General features: G+C 40.0%; 2 protein-coding genes across 7 annotated transcripts in view; both read right to left on the reverse strand.

Annotated features, from left to right (window-relative positions):
• ehbp1l1a (EH domain binding protein 1-like 1a) overlaps window positions 1-10,555 on the reverse strand; it is a 41,379-nt gene extending 30,824 nt beyond the window's left edge. The window contains exons 1-7 of one of the 6 annotated variants that reach the window (XM_061912370.1): window positions 10,193-10,555; window positions 1,011-1,068; window positions 831-926; window positions 708-761; window positions 460-638; window positions 240-385; window positions 70-126 (exon numbers count right to left, since the gene is read on the reverse strand). In XM_061912370.1, coding sequence (XP_061768354.1) covers window positions 70-126; window positions 240-385; window positions 460-638; window positions 708-761; window positions 831-926; window positions 1,011-1,068; window positions 10,193-10,296 — 694 coding nt within the window. In that variant the 5' untranslated portion in view covers window positions 10,297-10,555. The remainder of the gene's footprint in view (window positions 1-69; window positions 127-239; window positions 386-459; window positions 639-707; window positions 762-830; window positions 927-1,010; window positions 1,069-10,192) is intronic. The other 5 variants (XM_061912371.1, XM_061912373.1, XM_061912375.1 and 2 more) reach the window with 5 other exon arrangements.
• Window positions 10,556-17,247: 6,692 nt separating this feature from the next.
• On the reverse strand, window positions 17,248-21,106 carry LOC133560166 (protein BTG3-like). The gene is made up of 3 exons (XM_061912380.1): window positions 20,888-21,106; window positions 20,682-20,819; window positions 17,248-18,873 (listed from the first exon to the last, which is right to left on the reverse strand). The coding sequence occupies exons 1-3, from the start codon at window positions 21,049-21,051 to the stop codon at window positions 18,594-18,596; spliced, it is 582 nt and encodes a 193-aa protein (XP_061768364.1). The 5' UTR covers window positions 21,052-21,106; the 3' UTR covers window positions 17,248-18,593.
• Window positions 21,107-21,195: the final 89 nt, after the last annotated feature.

The raw sequence follows: 21,195 nt of genomic DNA on the forward strand, positions 1-21,195 counted from the left end.
CAGTGCAGCAAAAAACAAATTGCAAATAAGTGGGCATCCACTGTAAAATAATTGTGGACAGTAGGTTACCTTGGGGGCCTGAATCAACAGCAGGCCTCCAAGCCAGGTCATATAATCTTGTAGAAGCTGAAATGAAGCAGCGCAATGACAGAAACACGACGAGATAACACGAAAAAGATGAATACAAAGAAGAAACTGTCCAGTTAATGTTTGACTTGTGTGCTGGTAGTAAGTGTTACCTGAACCAGAAGCAGCTAGTCCACTTCCGAAGTTTGACCTCCTTTCCTCGCCTGCTTCCTCGTCACTGTCATTAAAATCATCCAGATTGCCTATGTCGCTCTGCTTGAAACTCATCAGACTGGCCAGACTCTGCATATCCTCATCACTGCAAGATACGAGAGCAATGTCTGTATTTATAACTTGTACTTTAAAGTGTTTGAGAGGTTGCTGCTGACTCACGTGGCTTTGCCCTCCTTGAGAAACACACAGGACAAGGTGAGTTTGAGAGTTGCCTCTTTCACTTTTACCGACAGAGGTTTTAACTTGAGCCTCAGGTCGTAATGCGCCGGTGTGGCGCTGGCATAGTCCTTCATGTTGACGTCGGCCGTCGCCAATACCTTCCTTCGCCCCTTTGTCTCCTGAAACGGAGAAGAGGGAAGTGAACACAAGTGCATGAGACGACATTGTCAGTTAAGTCAAATACTTACATTCTCAATGACAAAAGTCCAATCTTTGTCTTCAAAGTCCTCTGCAGCTGGTTCCTGTTGAAAGAAAGATCTTTGCAATGTTCTTGTCCACGTTCAAGTTTTAAGAGGAAAGGATCTTGTTACCTTGAAGAGTGTCACTGTGATGTCCAGACTCTCAGGGACCTGCCAGAGTACCAGACCTCTGTAAGGGTTCTGGATACCTGGCTGCCAACTATGGAGCTAAAAGTGGCCACAATTAAGCTAGCCCATGTTTGTATTTTATAACACCATATCTGAATACAATCTCTGTATTTGGTTTCATACCTTCGTGCTATGACGTCTATTTCTTCGGATCCACACCACTCTCAGTTTGTCTGGTTGCCTGGAATCACATTTATTACTATCAAACCAACAAATATGTGTGGACCACAAAAAAGTGATTCAAAGAAAATGTCTGACTTAAACTTGTATTATATATTAAAAATTAATTAAAACAAATAGTTTAGCCTCTATTTTGTTTGTAATTACCTACACATTATTTACATTATTGACATATCTTGACATGTGAATTAAAGGGTCTGTTTGAAACTAGTGTGTCAGTGTGAATGTGAGTGTGAATGTTGTCTGTCTATCTGTGTTGGTCCTGTGATGAGGTGGCGACTTGTCCAGGGTGTACCCCGCCTTCCGCCTGAATGCAGCTGGGTTAGGCTCCAGCCACCACCGCAACCCCGACAGGCACAAGCAATAGAAAATGAATGGACAGATGGGTGTTTGAAACCTTTACGCAAATGCCTAGAGGGCGCTAAGTTTCCAATATGTTGCAAGCAGTATATTCTCCCCTCTTTCAGCTTGCAGCACATAATGACATAACTACGCTTGTACGTAACACGTGCACGCGCTTCAGCCCTGAGTGTTATTACAGTTGCTAATGGCAACAAATTGGGTAGCTAACATTAGTTATCATTGAATGTACATCTATTCTATCATAACAACAAGACTGCAAATTGTCAGTTGCTTCTCTTTGACTGCTATTGTTTGAGTGCAACCGCTAATGGTAACATAAGCTAGCCGGTTGTGTTTTTGAAATATTTTTGTGAGCAAGTTGCTAAGAGCTCCTCTTTTATTTTTTTTCATTGTTTGTTTTAGCGTATTTGATAATCACAAATGTGAAGGACATCAAAGTTGCCCCTCCAGTTTAATTTTAATGTATGATGATTTGACCATACATTTAAAAAGTTCTTGTATACACAACAAAACTAAAATTAAAATATCCGGGCGTAAACTTCCTGGTTCCTTATTTGTTTATGTCCATCCATCGATCCGTCACGGGGGGTAGCTGGCGCCTATCTCAGCTGCATTCCGGTTGTATGCGGGGTACACCCTGGACAAGTCGCCACCTCATCACAGGGCCAACAGATAGACCAACAACATTCACACTCAAATATTGTAAATTTTAGACCAGGGGTCACCAACGCGGTGTCCGCGGGCACCAGGTAGCCCACAAGGACCAGATGAGTCGCCCGCTGGCCTGTTCTAAAAATAGCTCAAATAGCAGCTGTGGAGAGGCGGTGCCGACGGTCCGACAGAGAGGCAGGGCACGCTGGAGATGCCAGCGAGGAGGCGGGGATGGCGAGCGAGCGGCGGGGCGGGGCATGCCGGGAGCAACGCCACAAACAAGATAAGGTGTGTGGATCGCGCACCTGTACACAATTAACGTATCTCCTCTCGCTGTATAAAAGGGGAGAAGGAAGAGAGAACGAGGCTGGTGATGGTGCGGAGCGAGAAAAACACATACAACGACGAAGACAAGAAGAGGCGGACTGAAGTACGTGCTGCTGAAAAGCAGACGGCAGAGCGAGCAGCAGAGGGAGACGGGAGACTCAGCGGAAGGGCGACCCGACCGCAGACAAGCTTGTGTGGGAAAATAAAGCAGGACAAACATGCTCGAAGTCATGTCCTTCCTTGGTGGTCCATGGAATCCGCAAGACGACGGCATGAGTCCGTCACAGCAGCACTTACCAGTGAGCTGCCTCTATTTTTTAAATTGTATTTATTTACTAGCAAGGTGGTCTCGCTTTGCTTGACATTTTTAATTCTAAGAGAGACAAAACTCAAAGAAAATTTGAAAATCCAAGAAAATATTTTAAAGACTTGGTCTTCACTTGTTTAAATAAATTCATTTATTTTTTTACTTTGCTTCTTATAACTTTCAGAAAGACAATTTTAGAGAAAAAATACAACCTTAAAAATGATTTTAGGATTTTTAAACACATACCTTTTTATCTTTTAAATTCCTTCCTCTTCTTTCCTGACAATTTAAATCAATGTTCAAGTAAATGTATTTTTTTATTGTAAAGAATAATAAATACATTTTAATTTAATTCTTCATTTTAGCTTTTTTTTCCAAAGAAGAATATTTGTGAAATATTTATTCAAACTTATTATGATTAAAATTAAAATAAAAAAATCTGGCAAATCTAGAAAATCTGTAGAATCAAATTTAAATCTTTATTTCAAAGTCTTTTGAATTTCTTTTAACATTTTTGTTCTGGAAAATCTAGAGGAAATAATTATTTGTCTTTGTTAGAAATATAGCTTGGTCCAGTTTGTTATATATTCTAACAAAGTGCAGATTGGATTTTAACCTATATAAAACATGTCATCAAAAATATATATTTATTGTGACAAATCATTAAGATGATCAGTGTTTCCACAAATATAAATATCATTCATTATTAATAATAACATAGAGTTAAAGGTAAATTGAGCATATTGGCTATTTCTGGCAATTAATTTAAGTGTGTATCAAACTGGTAGCCCTTCGCATTAATCAGTACCCAAGAAGTAGCTCTTGGTTTCAAAAGGGTTGGTGACCCCTGTTTTAGACAGACATGTCTACCAATGAAAATGCATGTCTTAATATGCAGCTTAAAATACCACAAAGGAGACCCCGGACTTTTGAACAAATTAAGCGTTACAGCAAACAAGAATAAGAAAGAATTCCACCTGAAAAGCTTCAAAAATTGGTCTCCTCTGTTCCCAAACGTTCCCTGGGTGGTGTTAAAAGGAAATGTCATGTAACACAGTGGCAAAAATGCCCCTGTGCCAACTTTTTTGCAATATGTTGCTGCCATTAAATTCTAAGTTAATGATTATTTGCAAAAAAAATGTATGTTTCTCAGTTCAAACATTAAATATCCTGTATTTGCAGTCTATTCAATTGAATATAAGTTCAAAAGGATTTGCGAATCATTGTATTCTGTTTTTAAGTACAACTTACACAACGTGCGTACTTCACTGGTTTTGGGTTTTGTAAATACATTTTAAAGTGCTACAGTACAAATCAATATTTAAAAAACTTAGCCATTAAAACGGATTAAATACTAAGACTAAAACACTATCAAATGAAGCAGAGGAAACATGAAAGATGCAAAATAATGGGTTTTCTAACAGTGTGCCTGTCTATTTTGGTTTCCTAAAAAAATAACAATAATTTGGTCAAAAAAGTTCAGTGTGTGTACTTTTTAAGCACATTCAACAATACCGCAATAATAGTGATGAATGATAACAGTGATAATTTTGGTGACAATAAAATAATGAAATGTTCATATCTTTACATCACTAACCTATCCATACTAGGGCTGTGAATTTTGGGCATCACATGAATCGATTCACTTCTTGGCGATAACGATTTGATTCAGATTCGATTCCTGATTCAAAACAATTCTCAATTAAAAATCTGTACTTTTTTGATAACATTAATTAAAAACTCTATAATTAACTACAATGCTACATAAAATAAAATAAAAACTGTGATCAATTTCTACATTACTTAAAAGAAAACTGGTTTTGTTTAATAAAATGTTTTACAAACATTTAAGAAAGTCAAATACAAAAAGGGACACAAAACAAGTAATAATAATAATAATAATAATGGATTAGATTTATATCGCGCTTTTCTATTATTAGATACTCAAAGCGCTCACAGAGAAGTTTGAACCCATCATTCATTCACACCTGGAGGTGGTAAGCTACATATGTAGCCACAGCTGCCCTGGGGTAGACTGACGGAAGCGTGGCTGCCAGTTTGCGCCTACGGCCCCTCCGACCACCACCAATCATTCATTCATCATTCATTCACCAGTGTGAGCGGCATCGGGGGCAAGGGTGAAGTGTCCTGCCCAAGGACACAACGGCAGCGCTTTTTTCGATGTCAATAGGTGGGAAGCGAACCTGCAACCCTCAGGTTTATGGCACGTCCGCTCTACCCACTGCGCCATGCCGCCCCAGTATCCAACCCTTCTCTTTTCTAAAGTAAATCTGTACAGCAAATATGGACATCTACATAACAACATGAGTGGCTGGACAGGACAGATTGAAAACATATATAAATAGATAAAAATAAAAAATATTTTTTTTTATTCCATTAGGAATTGTTACAAATAAGAATTACGATCAGATTTGGGAGTTTTTGACACCCCTATTCCCTACAGCACCATATACTGCTGTTACCCAAAGAGCGAAAGTGACCAACATAAACCAAAATAGACAGAGCCTTAAGCTCACACACCTGCTGCACTTTTTGTTTGTCAGCAAACTCTAGCGGCATGTTGACAAGCCTTTCAAAGAGACACTCCGTGTAAGGAAAATGTTGCGGATTGTTGGTGATCCAAAACAATTAAAGCAGAAAAAGTGCTTGTTGCCAGAGAAACAGCCTGTCCAGCTGATCCACATTTTACACATTCTTCTTGGTTTAGACTGACATCACATGTGACATCACATTATGTCAAGCATGAGCTCCACAGCCTGCGTGTTATTATGTAGAAAAACAAATAAACATTCTGGATGACCGAATTTTTAAAGACACAGATGTTTCAACAAAAACAGTGAGGTTGAAACCCCAGCTGGTAACTTTTACCGAATATGTCAGAATTAATACTGTGGTGACTCCCCTCCATTGGACATTTTGTGTCTTCGGGGCAAGATGATAAGCTCGAAAGAGAACAGGAAAAGTCACTGGTTATAGCTTTGTATGACAGATAAAAAACATGTTGTTGCTTGTAGTGTTAAGATCCGAGAGGGAAAGCTGAGCCACAACGCAAGCTCGGGCTGGAGAACTAAATTATGAGTAAGCTCAGTGGAATGAAAGCATAACATCATTTAGTAATCTAATTTAAACATTCATCAACTCAAAATGGCAACACCACACCACAGTGACTGTTTCGTGTGAATTAAATATCATTGCTTTCAGTATATTTTGCTGTGACAGAGGCGGTTTTGTGTTGTAAGCTTTGGCTGACCCACTTAGCAGGATGCCACAAAACAAGCATGGTGCAGCCGGAGCATCTCAACGTCAAAAACAAGACCCGGAAGTTCTGTCAAACACGCTAACATAGGCTGTTTTCTAAATTGTGCATTTCCACACTTAATCCTACATAGCTATACAGTGGATTGCCGCATACTCATCCCATCTTGTTCACCCTAAAAAAATAATGATTATGTACAGTATAATAATATAGCATACTGTACATGTACCATGTGACCAAAGAGGTTGCAGCAGCACTAGCTTTTGATCGTTAACTTTGTTACAATTCAGCTTCAAAGTTGAAGTGATGAAATAATACAGATGCAGAGTGGGTTATGCAAACGCAGCATTTGAGAAACGCTTGATTATCTCTGACTGCTAGCCAGAACGACTATGCGGCCTATTGAGCAGTGGAGGTAGCACCACAAGAGATAGAAGAGCTGTTCTAGGGGTAGCCTGACCACCAAGATAAAGATTGACTGTTCTTTTTATTATCGTACACTACCATTCATTAGTCGTGACTACCTGTTGTAACATTTTTCAAATTGTTAAATAAGTTAAAGTTAAAGTACCAATGATTGTCACACACACACTCGATGTGGCAAAATTATTCTCTGCATTTGACCCATCACCCTTGATCACCCCCTGGGAGGTGAGGGGAGCAGTGGGCAGCAGCGGTGCCGCGCCCGGAATCATTTTTGGTGATTTAACCCCCAATTCTAACCCTTGAATGTGGATAATACTGTCAAAGCGCTATACAAGTACAACCCATTTACCATTTACCATTACCACTTAATGCTGAGTGCCAAGCAGGGAGGTAATGAGGTATACCATATAATATGAGTCAAATCAGTATTATGCTTCTATGCATTAAGCTTGTTAGCTTCTTGCGTTGCAGGTGAACAATGGAAATTAAAGTGAGACGAGAAGTGTTACTGGAGCTGGATTAATGTCCAAAATAGGACATTGCTATTACGGTGTTACCTCAATTTACCAGCATATTGTGTTCCACGACCAAGCTCGTAACTCAAAATAATTGTATCTCAAAGCAGCAAATGAACTGAAAAAAATTCAATCCATGACTTCTAAAATAAATAGAATTATTCTCATTCATCCAGGTCATTCGGTCGATCACAACTGGACTGTGTGGTTTCTTCTAAGGAGACATTTTGCCTCTCATCCACGTAGGCTTCATCAGTTCATGCTCATAGACTTATATTGGTCGAATCTATATCTGACTGATCCAAGATCTGACCAATCTACATCTATAAACAGGAACTGATGAAGCCTGCTAGGATGAGAGGCAAAATGCCTTCTAAAACAAACCAAACAGTCCATCCATTTCTACCGCTTATTCCCTTTTGGGGTGGCGGGGTTGTGATCAATTCAATGCCCTGACATTACAATACCATGTACTAAAAACAACTACAGCAGTTTTTTCTAAATATTGTTACAAAATTGATCAGCATCTTGGTGTCCCTACATCGGACATTTTTTTTTTTAAATAAGTGTTGCAAAGTCCGCTTTTTATCTTAATACAAGTGACTTGTTTTAATACAGCTGGTTTTGTATATTTATTGTGACATTTGACAACACGTTTGACGTTGACGTGTTTCAATTTGTTCTGTCTCGTTCTGACCCTACATCATTTGCAGCTTCGCAATACCTTAGTGGATAAAAGTTTGTCATTTGTGGCCGCATGCCACGGAAGCTCGAGATAGCTTGTGGGATGCAAACTGACGCTACGTCAGGGTTTTACTCTTAGTTCTTGTGTAAACAAAGCATGAACAACAATGTGTAACAATACAATAACTAATTTATTGATAAAACAAGACGCTGACACACCTCGCAACTCAGATTACTCGTAAATTGAGATACCAGTGCGGTTGCATTAATTCAAATTCTGCTGGTGGTCTCGGAACGTAATCTCCACAAACAGAGGGAATTTACTGTATTATGCACATGAGGAAGGGTGCACAGTTTACAGTGCATTGCTGTTGAAATTCATTACTGTTGTCGCACACTTAGTGGAAATGGCGATCACACTATTTCTTCACCTCTTCTTATACTAGGGGACGGCGTGGCGAAGTTGGTAGAGTGGCTGTGCCAACAATCTGAGGGTTACTGATTCAATCCCCACCTTCTACCATCCTAGTCACGTCCGTTGTGTCCTTGGCCAAGACACTTCACCCTTGCTCCTGATGGGTCCTGGTAAGCGCCTTGCATGGCAGCTCCCGCCGTCAGTGTGTGAATGTGTGTGTGAATGGGCGAATGTGTAAATACTGTCAAAGCACTTTGGGCTCCTTAAAAAGGGGTAGAAAAGCGCTACACAAGTACAACCCATGTATCATTTACTCTGATTATTTATGACTAACAACCGCTTATCCCATTCTCTTCTGCTACAAGCCAAGCCGTCCTGTGTGCAATATATAGGATAGGATCCATACATCTATGGGCTCCATCTTCTAAATTTAAATTATTTACGAAAATTGTGTGAGCCTATTGCTTTACATTGTGTTACAGATATATATTTTGCATTCTATTTTAGTTACTTTATTGAGTTAACAACCCCCTGGCGCTGTTTTGTACTGTTTTTGTACTGTTTCTGTACTTGTTTTGATTATTATTATTTCTTAATTTTTTGTAAATGTTGTATATTATAAATAAAGGTTTATAAAATAATTTAAAACAGAAAACTAAAGATGGACTTCTTTCAATGTAAGGCTGTTGGGCACATTGTACCGGTTTCTAAATAAAAAACACCATGGTTATTATCATCGCAATGTTTTAGTATATGTTTAAAAAGTACAAAAAACACAAATTAGCATACCGTATTTCCTTGAATAGCCGCCGGGCATGTAAAATGCACCTGCCTTGAATTACTGCGGGCATGTAAAAAGCACCTGCCTTGAATTACTGCCGGGTCAAACTCGCTCCCCAAATTTAATAGTGCATGCTTACTTTTACCGCCAGGTCAAATTCGTGGCGTCACGAGTGACGCTTACCCTGTCATCATTTTCAAAATGGCAGAGGAGGTTTTTTTTGCTTTTACTATGTGTAAACCAGGGGTCTTGTTCACAACCATACAGATCACACTGTTGGTTGTGATATAAAACAACTTTAACACTCTTACTAATATGTGCCGCACTCTGTGAACCCACACCAAACCCATTTTGGGAGAACATCGGCTCTGTAACACATTATAAACGCAACATAAGAATTACCCACAATGCCATGCATCCATGACTATTGGCTATATTATACACCCCGCTAGCACCAACCCCCCCCCCCCCTCTCTGTGCGTCGGTTGAGGTGGGCGGGGTTGGGGGCGCGTGTACGATATAGCCAAGAGTCATGGATGGATGGCATTGTGGGTAATTATTATTTTGCGTTTATAATGTGTTACAGAGCCGATGTTCTCCAGAAATGTGTTTGGTGTGGGTTCACAGAGTGTGGCACATATTAGTAAGAGTGTTAGTTGTTTATATCACAACCGTCAGTGTAAAAGGTATGGCTGTTGAGCAAGTATGCTTTGCAATCTCATTTGAGAAGCAGCGAAATGCATGCGTCCGGCCGGCACGCGGATAGCGTTGTGTAAAGATGGTCGCGATGACATGTTGTAGACCAGTGGTCCCCAACCACCCGGCCACGCCGCAGAATATTTTTTTTTTTTTTTTTTTATCACACTCAATTTGTTACTGCATGCCATTGATAAGCGCAGGGGTGAGAAGAGGTTTTAAAATTATTAGCGCCTGCTTACTTTTACCGCATGCCGTGAATAAGCGCAGGAGTGAGAAGGGGTTTTAAATTAATTAGCGCCCGGGCGGCTATTAAAGCAAATACGGTATTTTAAGAAAATTTTATTTTAGGAATAAAAATACATAAAATACGTATAAATAAAAAGAAAAAAATCTATCGGCTCCATCACTTAATTACCCTTGTGGGCAGTTGAGTGCAACATCCGGGTATTGGCAGTATCTGTCACACTTACGCACTAAATACTATGTCTTACTATTTGTAACACGACCATCAGGTCTTACAGGTTAATAACCACAATTATAAATTTGACTACTTATCACCAAGTGAGTGAGCTGTTCCAGAACAAAGCCACGAACGTAGTAGCTCTTTCAACAAGACGTTATAAAAAGGGGAGACGAGTCGCGTTGTTGATAAAGTTGAGCATTAGCAGCTAGCTACTCACCATTTATTAGTGCATTCTACCACCAGCTCGCCAAAAGACGCGGCAAACTGGAACTTGGATGCCTTTTTCCCAACGCGCTGGAGCCGCTTCCAAACCGAAGTCATGGTCGAACAATGGTGTCAAATCTCCTGACAGCGCGACATGAAGAGCAAGGAAGAAGTGATGGGACACCTGTCTTGTCTCGGTGGCTTTCTCCGGCTGACAGCCCCAGCGCCTCGATAATCGTCATCTGCGTCAATGCAAACCAGCACAAACCGGAAACGTGGCCACAACCGCATTCAAAATAAAACACATGTTTGTTTGTTTGTTTTTTATAACAAAAGAACACAAGCGCGAGCGATTCGTTTGTTAGAAGATATGTGGAAGTACAATTTGTTCTGGAAATAAATGAGACACGCTCTCTTCCTGATGACCCAATCATTCATCTTCATGCCATTCTAATGTCTCTCATGTGTGCTTGTATGCCAGAAAAGTTGACTGAAGAATAACCAAAAGTTCACTCAGTGTTTAAAAACATCCGTTTACTTTTTACGTGTGTTTTTAACAGTTCGGGTAAGAGTTACATCCGGTTTCATTTTCGTTTATCACCACAGGACTTCCGTTTCTACTGAAAGTACTTATCTTCTAAACTTATATCCACCCATCCATTTTCTACTGCTTGTCCCTTATGGGGTAATGGGGGGTGCTGGAGCTATCTCAGCTGCATTCAGGCGGAAGGCGACGTACACCCTGGACAAGTCGCCACCTCATCACAGGGCCAACACAGATAGACAACATTCCCACACTAGGGCCCATTTAGTGTTGCCAATCAACCTATCCCAGGTGCATGGACGGTGGGTGGAATGGCTGGATGGAGTTGTTGCGCAGTGGCCAGCTGCTGGGTCAGTGAGGCTGGAGCCTATCCCAGCTGCACTTGGGCGGAAGGCGGGATAAACCCTGGCCAAGTCACCACCTCATTGCAGGGTCAACACAGATGGACAAACAACATTCACACTCACATTCACACACTAGGGACAATTTAGTGTTGCCAATCAGCCTAACCGGGCAGCACGGTGAGATAAAGGTTAGTGCATGTGACTCACAATACGAAGGTCCTGAGTTCAATCCGGGCTCGGGATCTTTCTGTGTGGAGTTTGCATGTTCTCCTTGTGACTGTGTGGGTTCCCTTCGGGTACTCCGGCTTCCTCTCACCTCCAAAGACATGCACCTGGGGACAAGTTTATTTGCAACACTAAATTGGCCCTTGTGTGTGAATGTGAGTATGAATGTTATATGTCTATCGGTATTGGCCCTGCGATGAGGTGGAGACTTGTCTAGGGTGTACCCTGCCCACCGCCCGAATGCAGCTGAGATAGCCTCCAGCACCCCCTGCGACCACGAAAGGGATAAGCGGTAGAAAATGGATCGACGGATGGAATCAGCCTATCCCTGGGTGAATTTCTTTGGAGGTGGGAGGAAGCCGGAGTACCCGGAAGGAGAACCCACGCTTACAACATAAACACCGGTCAACAGTTTTTTATACAAAGATTTAAACCAGTCGGTGTCCAAAGTGCGTCACATGGGGGCCCTTTGCAGCCAGCAGGCCGCAGCTCACGACAACAAGCTGACTTACTGACATTTTTTATATCTTATATTGTACATATAATGAAAAAGAAAATGATAAACAAACTGGCAATGTGCATGTTTTATTCCCTGCAGTGGAAAAAAAACCCAGATTTAGACTGTCACAACAATCAACAATGTAACATGGGAGTAAAGACTAACATTTCCACCGTATGTGTTTTTAATTTATTGAACAACTGATTTTAAAATCTGATCCAGGGCGTCAGCGAAGTTTACTTTATGTTGGAACAGTTTATATGCCAGTATTATGACTTTTGTTTTGCAATTGCATGAGGAAACTCATACAATTGCATACTCTCTTTGACTCAGTAGCTCAAGAGTTCCTCCACTGGGTGGACAAAGTGGGGAAACAGCTGCATTTGGGCGGGTACAAATAAAAAAATGGAGGCGGAGGGGGAACCATTTTTCTTTCAATGTGACTTTGACAAACTGTTCCAGGCTGTCCTCCTTACCGACTAAAAGCCGTACAGAGGACATGCTGAATGAGTGCTTTAGCTGAGATACTTGTGCTCAGTGGAGTCAACATGACAACTACTAATCGGCTTTTTTCACTTCAGGAAATCAACTCTAAAGCTGTCCTCTGAATCCTCCCAGCAACCAGACAACATACACGTGTGTGTCCTATCCCCTGGAACACATCCATGCAGATTCACATTTCATGCTGGAGTGCGTGATCATGGGCTTGGACGTTGGCCCGGCGAGAGCAACTGGAGCCCAGGAGGCGCCATGCGCCACAATTCCCTGTTCAGGGACTTTTGTAAATATAGCCAGCATTAGCCAAACACCTGTGGAGTGTCTGTCATGAGGCAGAGAGGAAGGTCGCCAAGCAGCCGTGACACAGCAGTCTGCACGACAATCGCAGTGCCGACGTTTAAAGCAGGGCTGTTTAAAGTGTGGCCCTTGGAAAAAAATAAAATTAATTTATTATTAATAGGGGTGTCCCAGTACAACTTGTTCCCTTCCGATACGATACCTATATTGGAGCCTTGAGTATTGGCCGATACCGATATTGACCCAATATGTCAGCACAAATAATAATAGATGCTTTTATTATTGGTAGGTATGAAACAAAAGTAGATAATAAAACAATAACCTTATGACAGGGTTAATTGTACTTTTCAAGTGAAGTGTCAATGTGTTTATGGTGACACCTAGTGGTCACAATAATTCCTTAATTTCAGTGCATACACAATATTGTTCAATGACGGGCACTTGTCATCTACGTCTAGCTTGTGTACTTAGCTGCTGAGTAACTCCTGGCTCCTAGTAGACATCTCAGTTACCCCACTAAGATTCAAGAAAAGACCAACTTTGTGTGATTATTGGAGGACATTTAAAGGCCTACTGAAACCCACTACTACCGACCACGCAGTCTGATAGTTTATATATCAATGATGAAATCTTAACATTGCAACACATGCCAATACGGTTGGTTTATTAAATTGCAATTTTAAATTTTGCGCTAAGTATCCTGTTGAAAACGTCGCGGTATGATGACGCGTGCGCGTGACGTCATGGATTGTATCCAAGTATATCTAAGATGGCGGCGCCCGGAAGGGCTGCGACCTCGAGGAGCTCCTGCTAAATATGGAACATTTCAATCAATCAATCAATGTTTATTTATATAGCCCCAAATCACAAATGTCTCAAAGGACTGCACAAATCTCCCGAGGCAACCATTCTCCCGAATTTCTACTGATTTCCACCTGGACAACTATATTGGGGGCGTGCATTTAAGGCACTGCCTTTAGCGTTCTCTACAACCTGTCGTCACGTCCGCTTTTCCTCCATACTAACAGCGTGTCACATAATATTTGTGGCTTTTACACACACACACACACACACACACACACACACACACGCACAAGTGACTGCACAGCATACTTGGTCAACAGCCATACAGATCACACTGAGGGTGGCCGTATAAACAATTTTAGCACTGTTACAAATATGCGCCACATTGTGAACCCACACCAAACAAGAATGACAAACACATTTCGGGTGAACATCCACACGGTAACACACCAGAACAAATACCCAGAACTCCTTGCAGCACTAACTCTTCGGGTAAACTTCCAACAAACTGACCAATAATTAACGTTTTATTTGTGCATTTTCTCTTGCTACTTCAAGGCTTGAATGTTTGGTTCATTCATTATTGTTATTTTATTTTCAATTTTTTTATTAGCCTGTGGAAAAAATTGGATATTTACCTCAGAAGATTGCAAATAGAAAAAAAGGCATATCATTTTTATTTAGATTTTATTTGATATGCCATTGATATTTTTTCATCCATCCATCCATCCATTTTCTACCGCTTATTCCCTTTCGGGGTCGCGGGGGGCGCTGGCGCCTATCTCAGCTACAATCGGGCGGAAGGCGGGGTACACCCTGGACAAGTCGCCACCTCATCGCAGGGCCAACACAGATAGACAGACAACACTCACACTCACATTCACACACTAGGGCAATTATTATTATTATTTGAAACTGGATTTTGCATGTCACTAAATTTATATAAGCCTTGCTTGTTCAATATTTAATGCAAACTTGTTTGAGTCCCTATTAAAAGGTTAATTTGTTCAACCTTGGCCCGCGGCTTTGTTCCGTTTAAAATGTTGGCCCACTCTGTATTCGAGTTTGACACCCCTGCGGTACAGGCAAGGCTTTTTTATTAGCGACCAAAAGTTGCGAACTTTATTGTCAATGTTCTCTACTAAATCCTTTCAGCAAAAATATGGCAATATCGCGAAATGATCAAGTATGACACATAAGATGGACCTGCTATCCCCGTTTAAATAAGAAAATCTCATTTCAGTAGGCCTTTAAATGTTAACTGGCTGTCCAGCTTTGTACCAAGTAAACATGCTGCAGGACTGATTATATCAGAGCTTCTTTTGGAAATCTTAGATGCAAGCTGATATCATCGGATAGTTGTTGGGTTTTTTTGCTGATGTCAGACCGATATCCGATATCAATATTAGATTGGGTGAACCCTACTTAAGGAAATATCTTGTCAGATATTTCACTAATTTGTCACCGATAACACAAAGTTAAGATGTTCTGTTCAGATATATTAGCATATATTGACGTACAATGGATTAGTTTTTGCTTCTTTAATGCACAAAATGTATTAAAAGTGGACGTCCTGATTTAAGGATCAGAAAGGAATAAAATTAGATGCAAGTCTTCTGATGTCCAAAATTATTACATATCATAAATACTGAAAAATAAAAGATGCGATGGGTGGGGTGGATACCGTAGTTGGTAATGAAGTGAATGAATTAACTCATATTATGTTTTGCATATGGTGTTTATAATGTTTATATTCACCTTGGAGAAAGCCAAGACTTTTTAAGACCATCTTGAAAATAATTTCAGACCATTTCACATCCATACGGACAAAAACTACAACGACAAAGTAAAATCAGAGGTTACGTTTTAGCGTCCTCAAAAATCAAAACATTTCAAAGAGACTGATGTTTATGCATGTTTTAAATAAAAGTAAGGTCGATAGATTTTTAAGACCTTTCAAAATTGTATTTAAGACCTTTTATGAGATTTTAGGAGAATTTTAGACATTTTATGGGCTTCAATTCAAATTATTGGATTGAAGAATTGTTTAGACTTTTTAAAACCCCGGGGATAACCTGAACTAGTAGGTGTTTCAGTTTGGGCGTAGGTTAACATAGGGCTCTTTAGTAATGACATTTGTGTGTGGATTCGATTAGTTCGCGCGGAAGAAGTCAATAACAACGGACCTTGGTATGTAAATGTGATAGCCCTGCTCATGAGAAAAGACTACATTTTTAGGTTAATGCCAATATTTAAGTTACAAACAACATCTGTTGTCTTTCCAGACACTTAAACACAAACATTTCTTTATGGTCAGGATGTGCTCTCCTGACCACACACACACACACAGGAAGAAGGAATGTAAAACTGATGGTTTGGCTTTACCAAGTTAGGAGTGCTTCATTTTTGACTTGACTTCCTACAGGAACTGCAGTCCTGTATAATAACGCTTGCTTCAAATGAAGCAATTTTTGGTTCAGTAAAGCGTCTCCGATGTTTCTTTTGATTTAGCCGCACTGCTGTGTCATCCTTCTGTCTGGAAGCAGATGACAAGACCAGTAATACACATAGGTGATTTTATAGACGCCGGCTGAATTCCGTCGATGCTACAGAGTATCGTTTAACGTAAAATCATACAAAAATACCAGATGATACCTTCGGTGCTTGTAACATCACGTCTGGTTGCAGACTCAACAGGAAAGAAGGAGTCACAGCAATCAGAGCACACTTAGTCAAACTGCAATTTTTCCATGTGAACACAGCCTGTTAGAAAAAACTCAAGACGTAATGTAAGGCTACCCATATCCAAACTCTGCTAGCTTGATGCTACTTTACATAGACTTTGCCATAAACATTCTACTAATCAGCATTAGCGATTTTAACACCTCAAAATTTGGTAACGAAAACTACAACTAAGGTGCATGTTACAATCAAACAGCAAGTGATTAATAGATCGTATTATTTACACTACTGCTATCTAACGTCTTGGAATAACTGAATGAAGTCTATTACATAATTGCAAATCAGATGAAAAATGTAAGAAATCAAGATGTAACAAGGACATCACCGTTATCATAATCAGCCTATTTTTAAATGTTATATTAAAAATAGTATTTAGTTTTTAAATTATTCATATTTATTAACAGTTAACACACACAAAAGCACTGAAAATTGGCACCATTGAGTGCCGTATAGGTTTAAATGTGACAAAGAACAAAGCCATGATGACAAAGACAGGTCAGGTGTTTTGATTGGAGATGAGCAGAAAAAAATATACATGTATACTTTCTAACCCAAACAGATATTCACTTAATTCCTCACGCACTTTCCGCTGATGAAGTCACATTATCGATGGGAAAATTAATTTTCAAACATGATTTGCCTGAGCGGCGAGGAGTCACCAAGAGTAACAAGCGGTAGAAAATGGATTAGACCCCTGATCTAGACTCTAGCTTTAAGTTACATAAAACATAAACTATCACCCTACAATCTACCAACCACCCAAAAACGTAATATATACGTCCAGTTACACTGAAAGTTGCATGTACCAAATATACCGGAATAAGTACATCAAAATATATCTGGAATGAGTCCAAGAAAAATCGAAGAGAAACACTTCTAACATCTATCCTCAAAGACAAGAATCCCCAAACTAACTTCCTATTTGGAGTAATTACCGTCCCCCTCGACATCTGGCATAAGACTTTTGAGTCTGATTCGGTTTGTGAGCCAGCTAAAATAGACATTCAAGCGTGAGAGGCACTTCTTACTGTAATATTTGTAGCCCGTGAGCACTGAACGCTTAAAACAACTGAAACAAAACTCTTACTTGAAAAAATAATTTAAAAACTCACAGAAAAGGGATTTACAGAATTTATTATTCACAACAACAATACAAAATATATATATCAAAACTATAGAGAATTTGAACTAATGAATAATGAGATAACATACAATATATACAAAACAGTCTAAAACATTTACTTGGCCTATGTAGTTACATCTTTCATCGAAAGAAAATTACGTTAGTCCCAAAATGAAGCAGTGACATAAACCTGACGACGAGCAGTGTTGGCGACGGTGTGAAACCTTTTCACATCCATTATCACAAATGATCACTTCACTACATATACATATATATATACACACACATACATACATAGACAGTGGGGCCAAAAAGTATTTAGTCAGCCACCGATTGTGCAAGTTCTCCCACTTAAAATGATGACAGAGGTCTGTAATTTTCATCATAGGTACACTTCAACTGTGAGAGACAGAATGTGGAAATAAAAATCCAGTAATTCACATTGTAGGAATTTTAAAGAATTTATTTGTATATTATGGTGGAAAATAAGTATTTGGTCAACCATTCAAAGCGGACGGATCAATCGTCCTGTCCCCTGAGCAGAAAAACAGCCCCGAAGCATGTTTCCACCCCCATGCTTCACAGTAGGTATGGTGTTCTTTGGATGCAACTCAGTATTCTTCTTCCTCCAAACACGACGTGTTGAGTTTATACCAAAAAGTTCTATTTTGGTTTCATCTGACCACATGACCTTCTCCCAATCCTCTGCTGTATCATCCATGTATCCATTTTGGTATAAACTCAACTCGTCGTGTTTGGAGGAATAAGAATACTGAGTTGCATCCCAAGAACACCATACCTACTGTGAAGCATGGGGGTGGAAACATCATGCTTTGGGGCTGTTTTTCTGCTAAGGGGACAGGACGATTTATTCGTGTTAAAGAAAGAATGAATGGGGCCATGTATCGTGAGATTTTGAGCCAAAACTTCCTTCCATCAGTGAAAGCTTTGAATGGTTGACCAAATACTTATTTTCCACCATAATTTATAAATAAATCTTAAAATTCCTACAATGTAAATTCCTGGATTTTTTTTTCACATTCTGTCTCTCACAGTTGAAGTGTACCTATGATGAAAATTACAGACCTCTGTCATCATTTTAAGTGGGAGAACTTGCACAATCGGTGGCTAACTAAATACTTTTTTGCCCCACTGTATATATACATGTATATACGTATATATATATGCATACATATATATATATATATATATATATATATATATATATATATATTCAAAAGAAGAAAATTGCCCTGTAATTGCTGTAAGCCATCTTCTCTTGTGCATCTTATCACACACTGCTTTTCTGTCAATGAAAGCTAAAATGTCTTTTATCTTCTAATGGCCGTTTTTTATGTTCTGCATAACAAAGAGAAGATGAAAGGAAAAAAAGAAAAAAAGAAGAAGGATAAACGCAGACGATGTGCCACATGATACCGGAACACGACAGCTCCAAGATGTGTCCATGTTCTCATCTCCCAATGAAGACTCCCAGTTGCTGCATGAGCATACACTCTCGTCAGTCTGGGTCACTTGTGCGCAACCTTCTTCTGCTTTGCTCATGTTGCTGGGGTTTGCAAACCTGGCCACTGTTAAACAAGCACTGTCTTCTCCAATCCTGAAAGAACAATGGAGGCATGATTCATTTTTATTTCACAGTTTGTGAAAAAAGACGCAGCCAACGAACGGCTCTCAAGCCAGACTTTAACCTTCTATACCTGTGGTTCTCAAACTGTAGCACACGGGCTAGATCTCCTGGTACGCCAAAAAGTGACTAAGTTTTCCTATATTCAAAGACATTTTTACTGTTCAAATTTTGTGTAATGTTACAGTGGCCAAAAATATTAAATACACTTGTTAGATAAAACTTATGTTGTGTATTTTTATGATTACTTAAGCCTGCTGTATGTTGGTCATTATAGTCGTACTTGGACAGCAAAGTGTTTTCTGAGGTGCAACTTGGTGAAAAGAGTTTGAGAACCACTGCTCTATTCAACACAGTCATTAGACCTACAAAACAACTGAGATCAACAACTTAAGTGATCTACACCTACTCAGTTAGTGTCCGCCCTGAGATCGGTGGGTTCGGAGTTCAAACCCTGGCCGAGTCCTACCAAAGACTATAAAAATGGGACCCATTACCTCCCTGCTTGGCACTCAGCATCAAGGGTTGGCATTGGGGGTTGAATCACCACAAATGATTCCCGGGCGCGGCACCACTGCTGCCCAGGCTCCCCTAACCTCCCAGGGGGTGAACAAGGGGATGGGTCAAATGCAGAGGACAAATTTCGCCACACCTCGTGTGTGTGTGACAATCATTGGTACTTTAGCTTTAACTTACAAAAATGGTGGACCAGCCAGAACACCAGTCAAATTGTGTTAGCACAAGAAGTGGGCGGATTGATCAAAATATGCATGATACTGATACACAGGATTGATATGAGCTCTGTACGAGTAGGATGGGCTCAATATTTTTTTTGTTATAAATATTTATGATCCCTCGATCAGAAAACCCTTGGCTCTCCAAGTAGCAGTAGAGTGACCAAAATCTAAATACAGTAGCGTGGTTGACCTAAGTTTTAATTAAAAACAAAGCAGATGTTTTATTTGTGGTAAATCGTCTTGTTTGTTAACTATCTTTGTCTCTGTGGGGCCGAGCCAGCATACACATGCAAAAGTTAAATCTCATTACGTAAGCGTAGCGTAAGAGAAATTATTCATGTCAGGCACAAGGTCTAATCAATTTTTCCTTATTTCATTTTGGACATTTCCTGAAAGCTCCACTCCTAACTTAATGAGTTATACTGCTAATGAACAAACCTTGTCGACGATCACGTAACCTCCCCGGTGGTTTTTGCATCGCAGTACAAAGCTGGAAATTAGTTAACAATATACAAATACTATATGAGAAAATGCAAGGGTATCAGAATTATTGTAAAATGATGTCAAAAGTTCAAAATAAGTAAACAAATAGCAAAAACTACCATTGAGACTTTGGCTCTCATCCAAATCGTTTGGCCCTCCTGTGTCTAAGGATTTTTTTCATATATATATATATATATATATATATATATATATATATATATATATATATATATATATATATGTGTGTGTGTGTGTGTGTGTGTGTGTGTGTATGTATATAAAGTCGTCCCCAACCACCGGGCCGCGGCGATTGGTACCAGGCCGCACAAGAAAAAAAAAAAAAGAAAAAATTATTAAATCAACATAAAAAACACTATACATTATATATCAATATAGAGCAATACAGTCTGCGGGGATACAATCCGTAAGCACAGATGATTCTATTTCTTTATGAAAAAAATATATATATCACCCCCCCCCACCCCGCAGCTACAAAAAGGTTGGGGACCACTGTGTATATATATATATATATATATATAGTATTAAATATATGGGTCTCACCTGCAGGAGACTTCGCCAGGGTCCACCCATAATGTGAGCGCAGGAGGCAAACCGAGATCACTGAAGTTCACACCACTCTCCCTGCAGGCCCGAAGAAGTTCTGGATCCTGACATTTGGACATATTGACTCGAATGCACCTGTTAAGAAACACCATGTTTAGCATACAACATGAGTGTGGAAAACACAAAACTATACTGAGTCATACCTGTATGCTTGTCCTTTGCTGGGGTTGTCGGGGTACCAGTGGCCCTGGAACTTCTCCTCGAGGGCCCCGTGGAGCTTCTCAATGAAGAGCTCAGTCTTCTGCTTGGTCAACTTAGTCACCAGCATATCCATGAGCACGCACACGACTGCCAGCTCTCGCTCCATCACCCACCAAATGACTTTGCATTCTTCATTTGCCGATTCGACTTAAGTACCCACAGGGCGGGACGACATGAAGGGAAACTACAAAGAGGGATGACATCATAAAGACTACCGGTCCAATGACCAATGAGAGATCAGTGGGAATCT

Source organism: Nerophis ophidion, linkage group LG10, assembly GCF_033978795.1.
Source record: "Nerophis ophidion isolate RoL-2023_Sa linkage group LG10, RoL_Noph_v1.0, whole genome shotgun sequence".
In the NCBI taxonomy this organism is placed as follows: Eukaryota; Metazoa; Chordata; class Actinopteri; order Syngnathiformes; family Syngnathidae; genus Nerophis; species Nerophis ophidion.

Bases quoted from the DNA above. Each gene is read 5' to 3' on its own strand.
- LOC133560166 (XM_061912380.1), bottom strand. From the start codon at position 21,051: ATGGAGCGAGAGCTGGCAGTCGTGTGCGTGCTCATGGATATGCTGGTG. The intron at 20,820-20,887 runs GTATGACTCAGT...GTTTCTTAACAG, and splicing joins AGCAAAGGACAAGCATACAG to GTGCATTCGAGTCAATATGT. The intron at 18,874-20,681 runs GTGAGACCCATA...TTGTTCTTTCAG, and splicing joins CCTGGCGAAGTCTCCTGCAG to GATTGGAGAAGACAGTGCTT.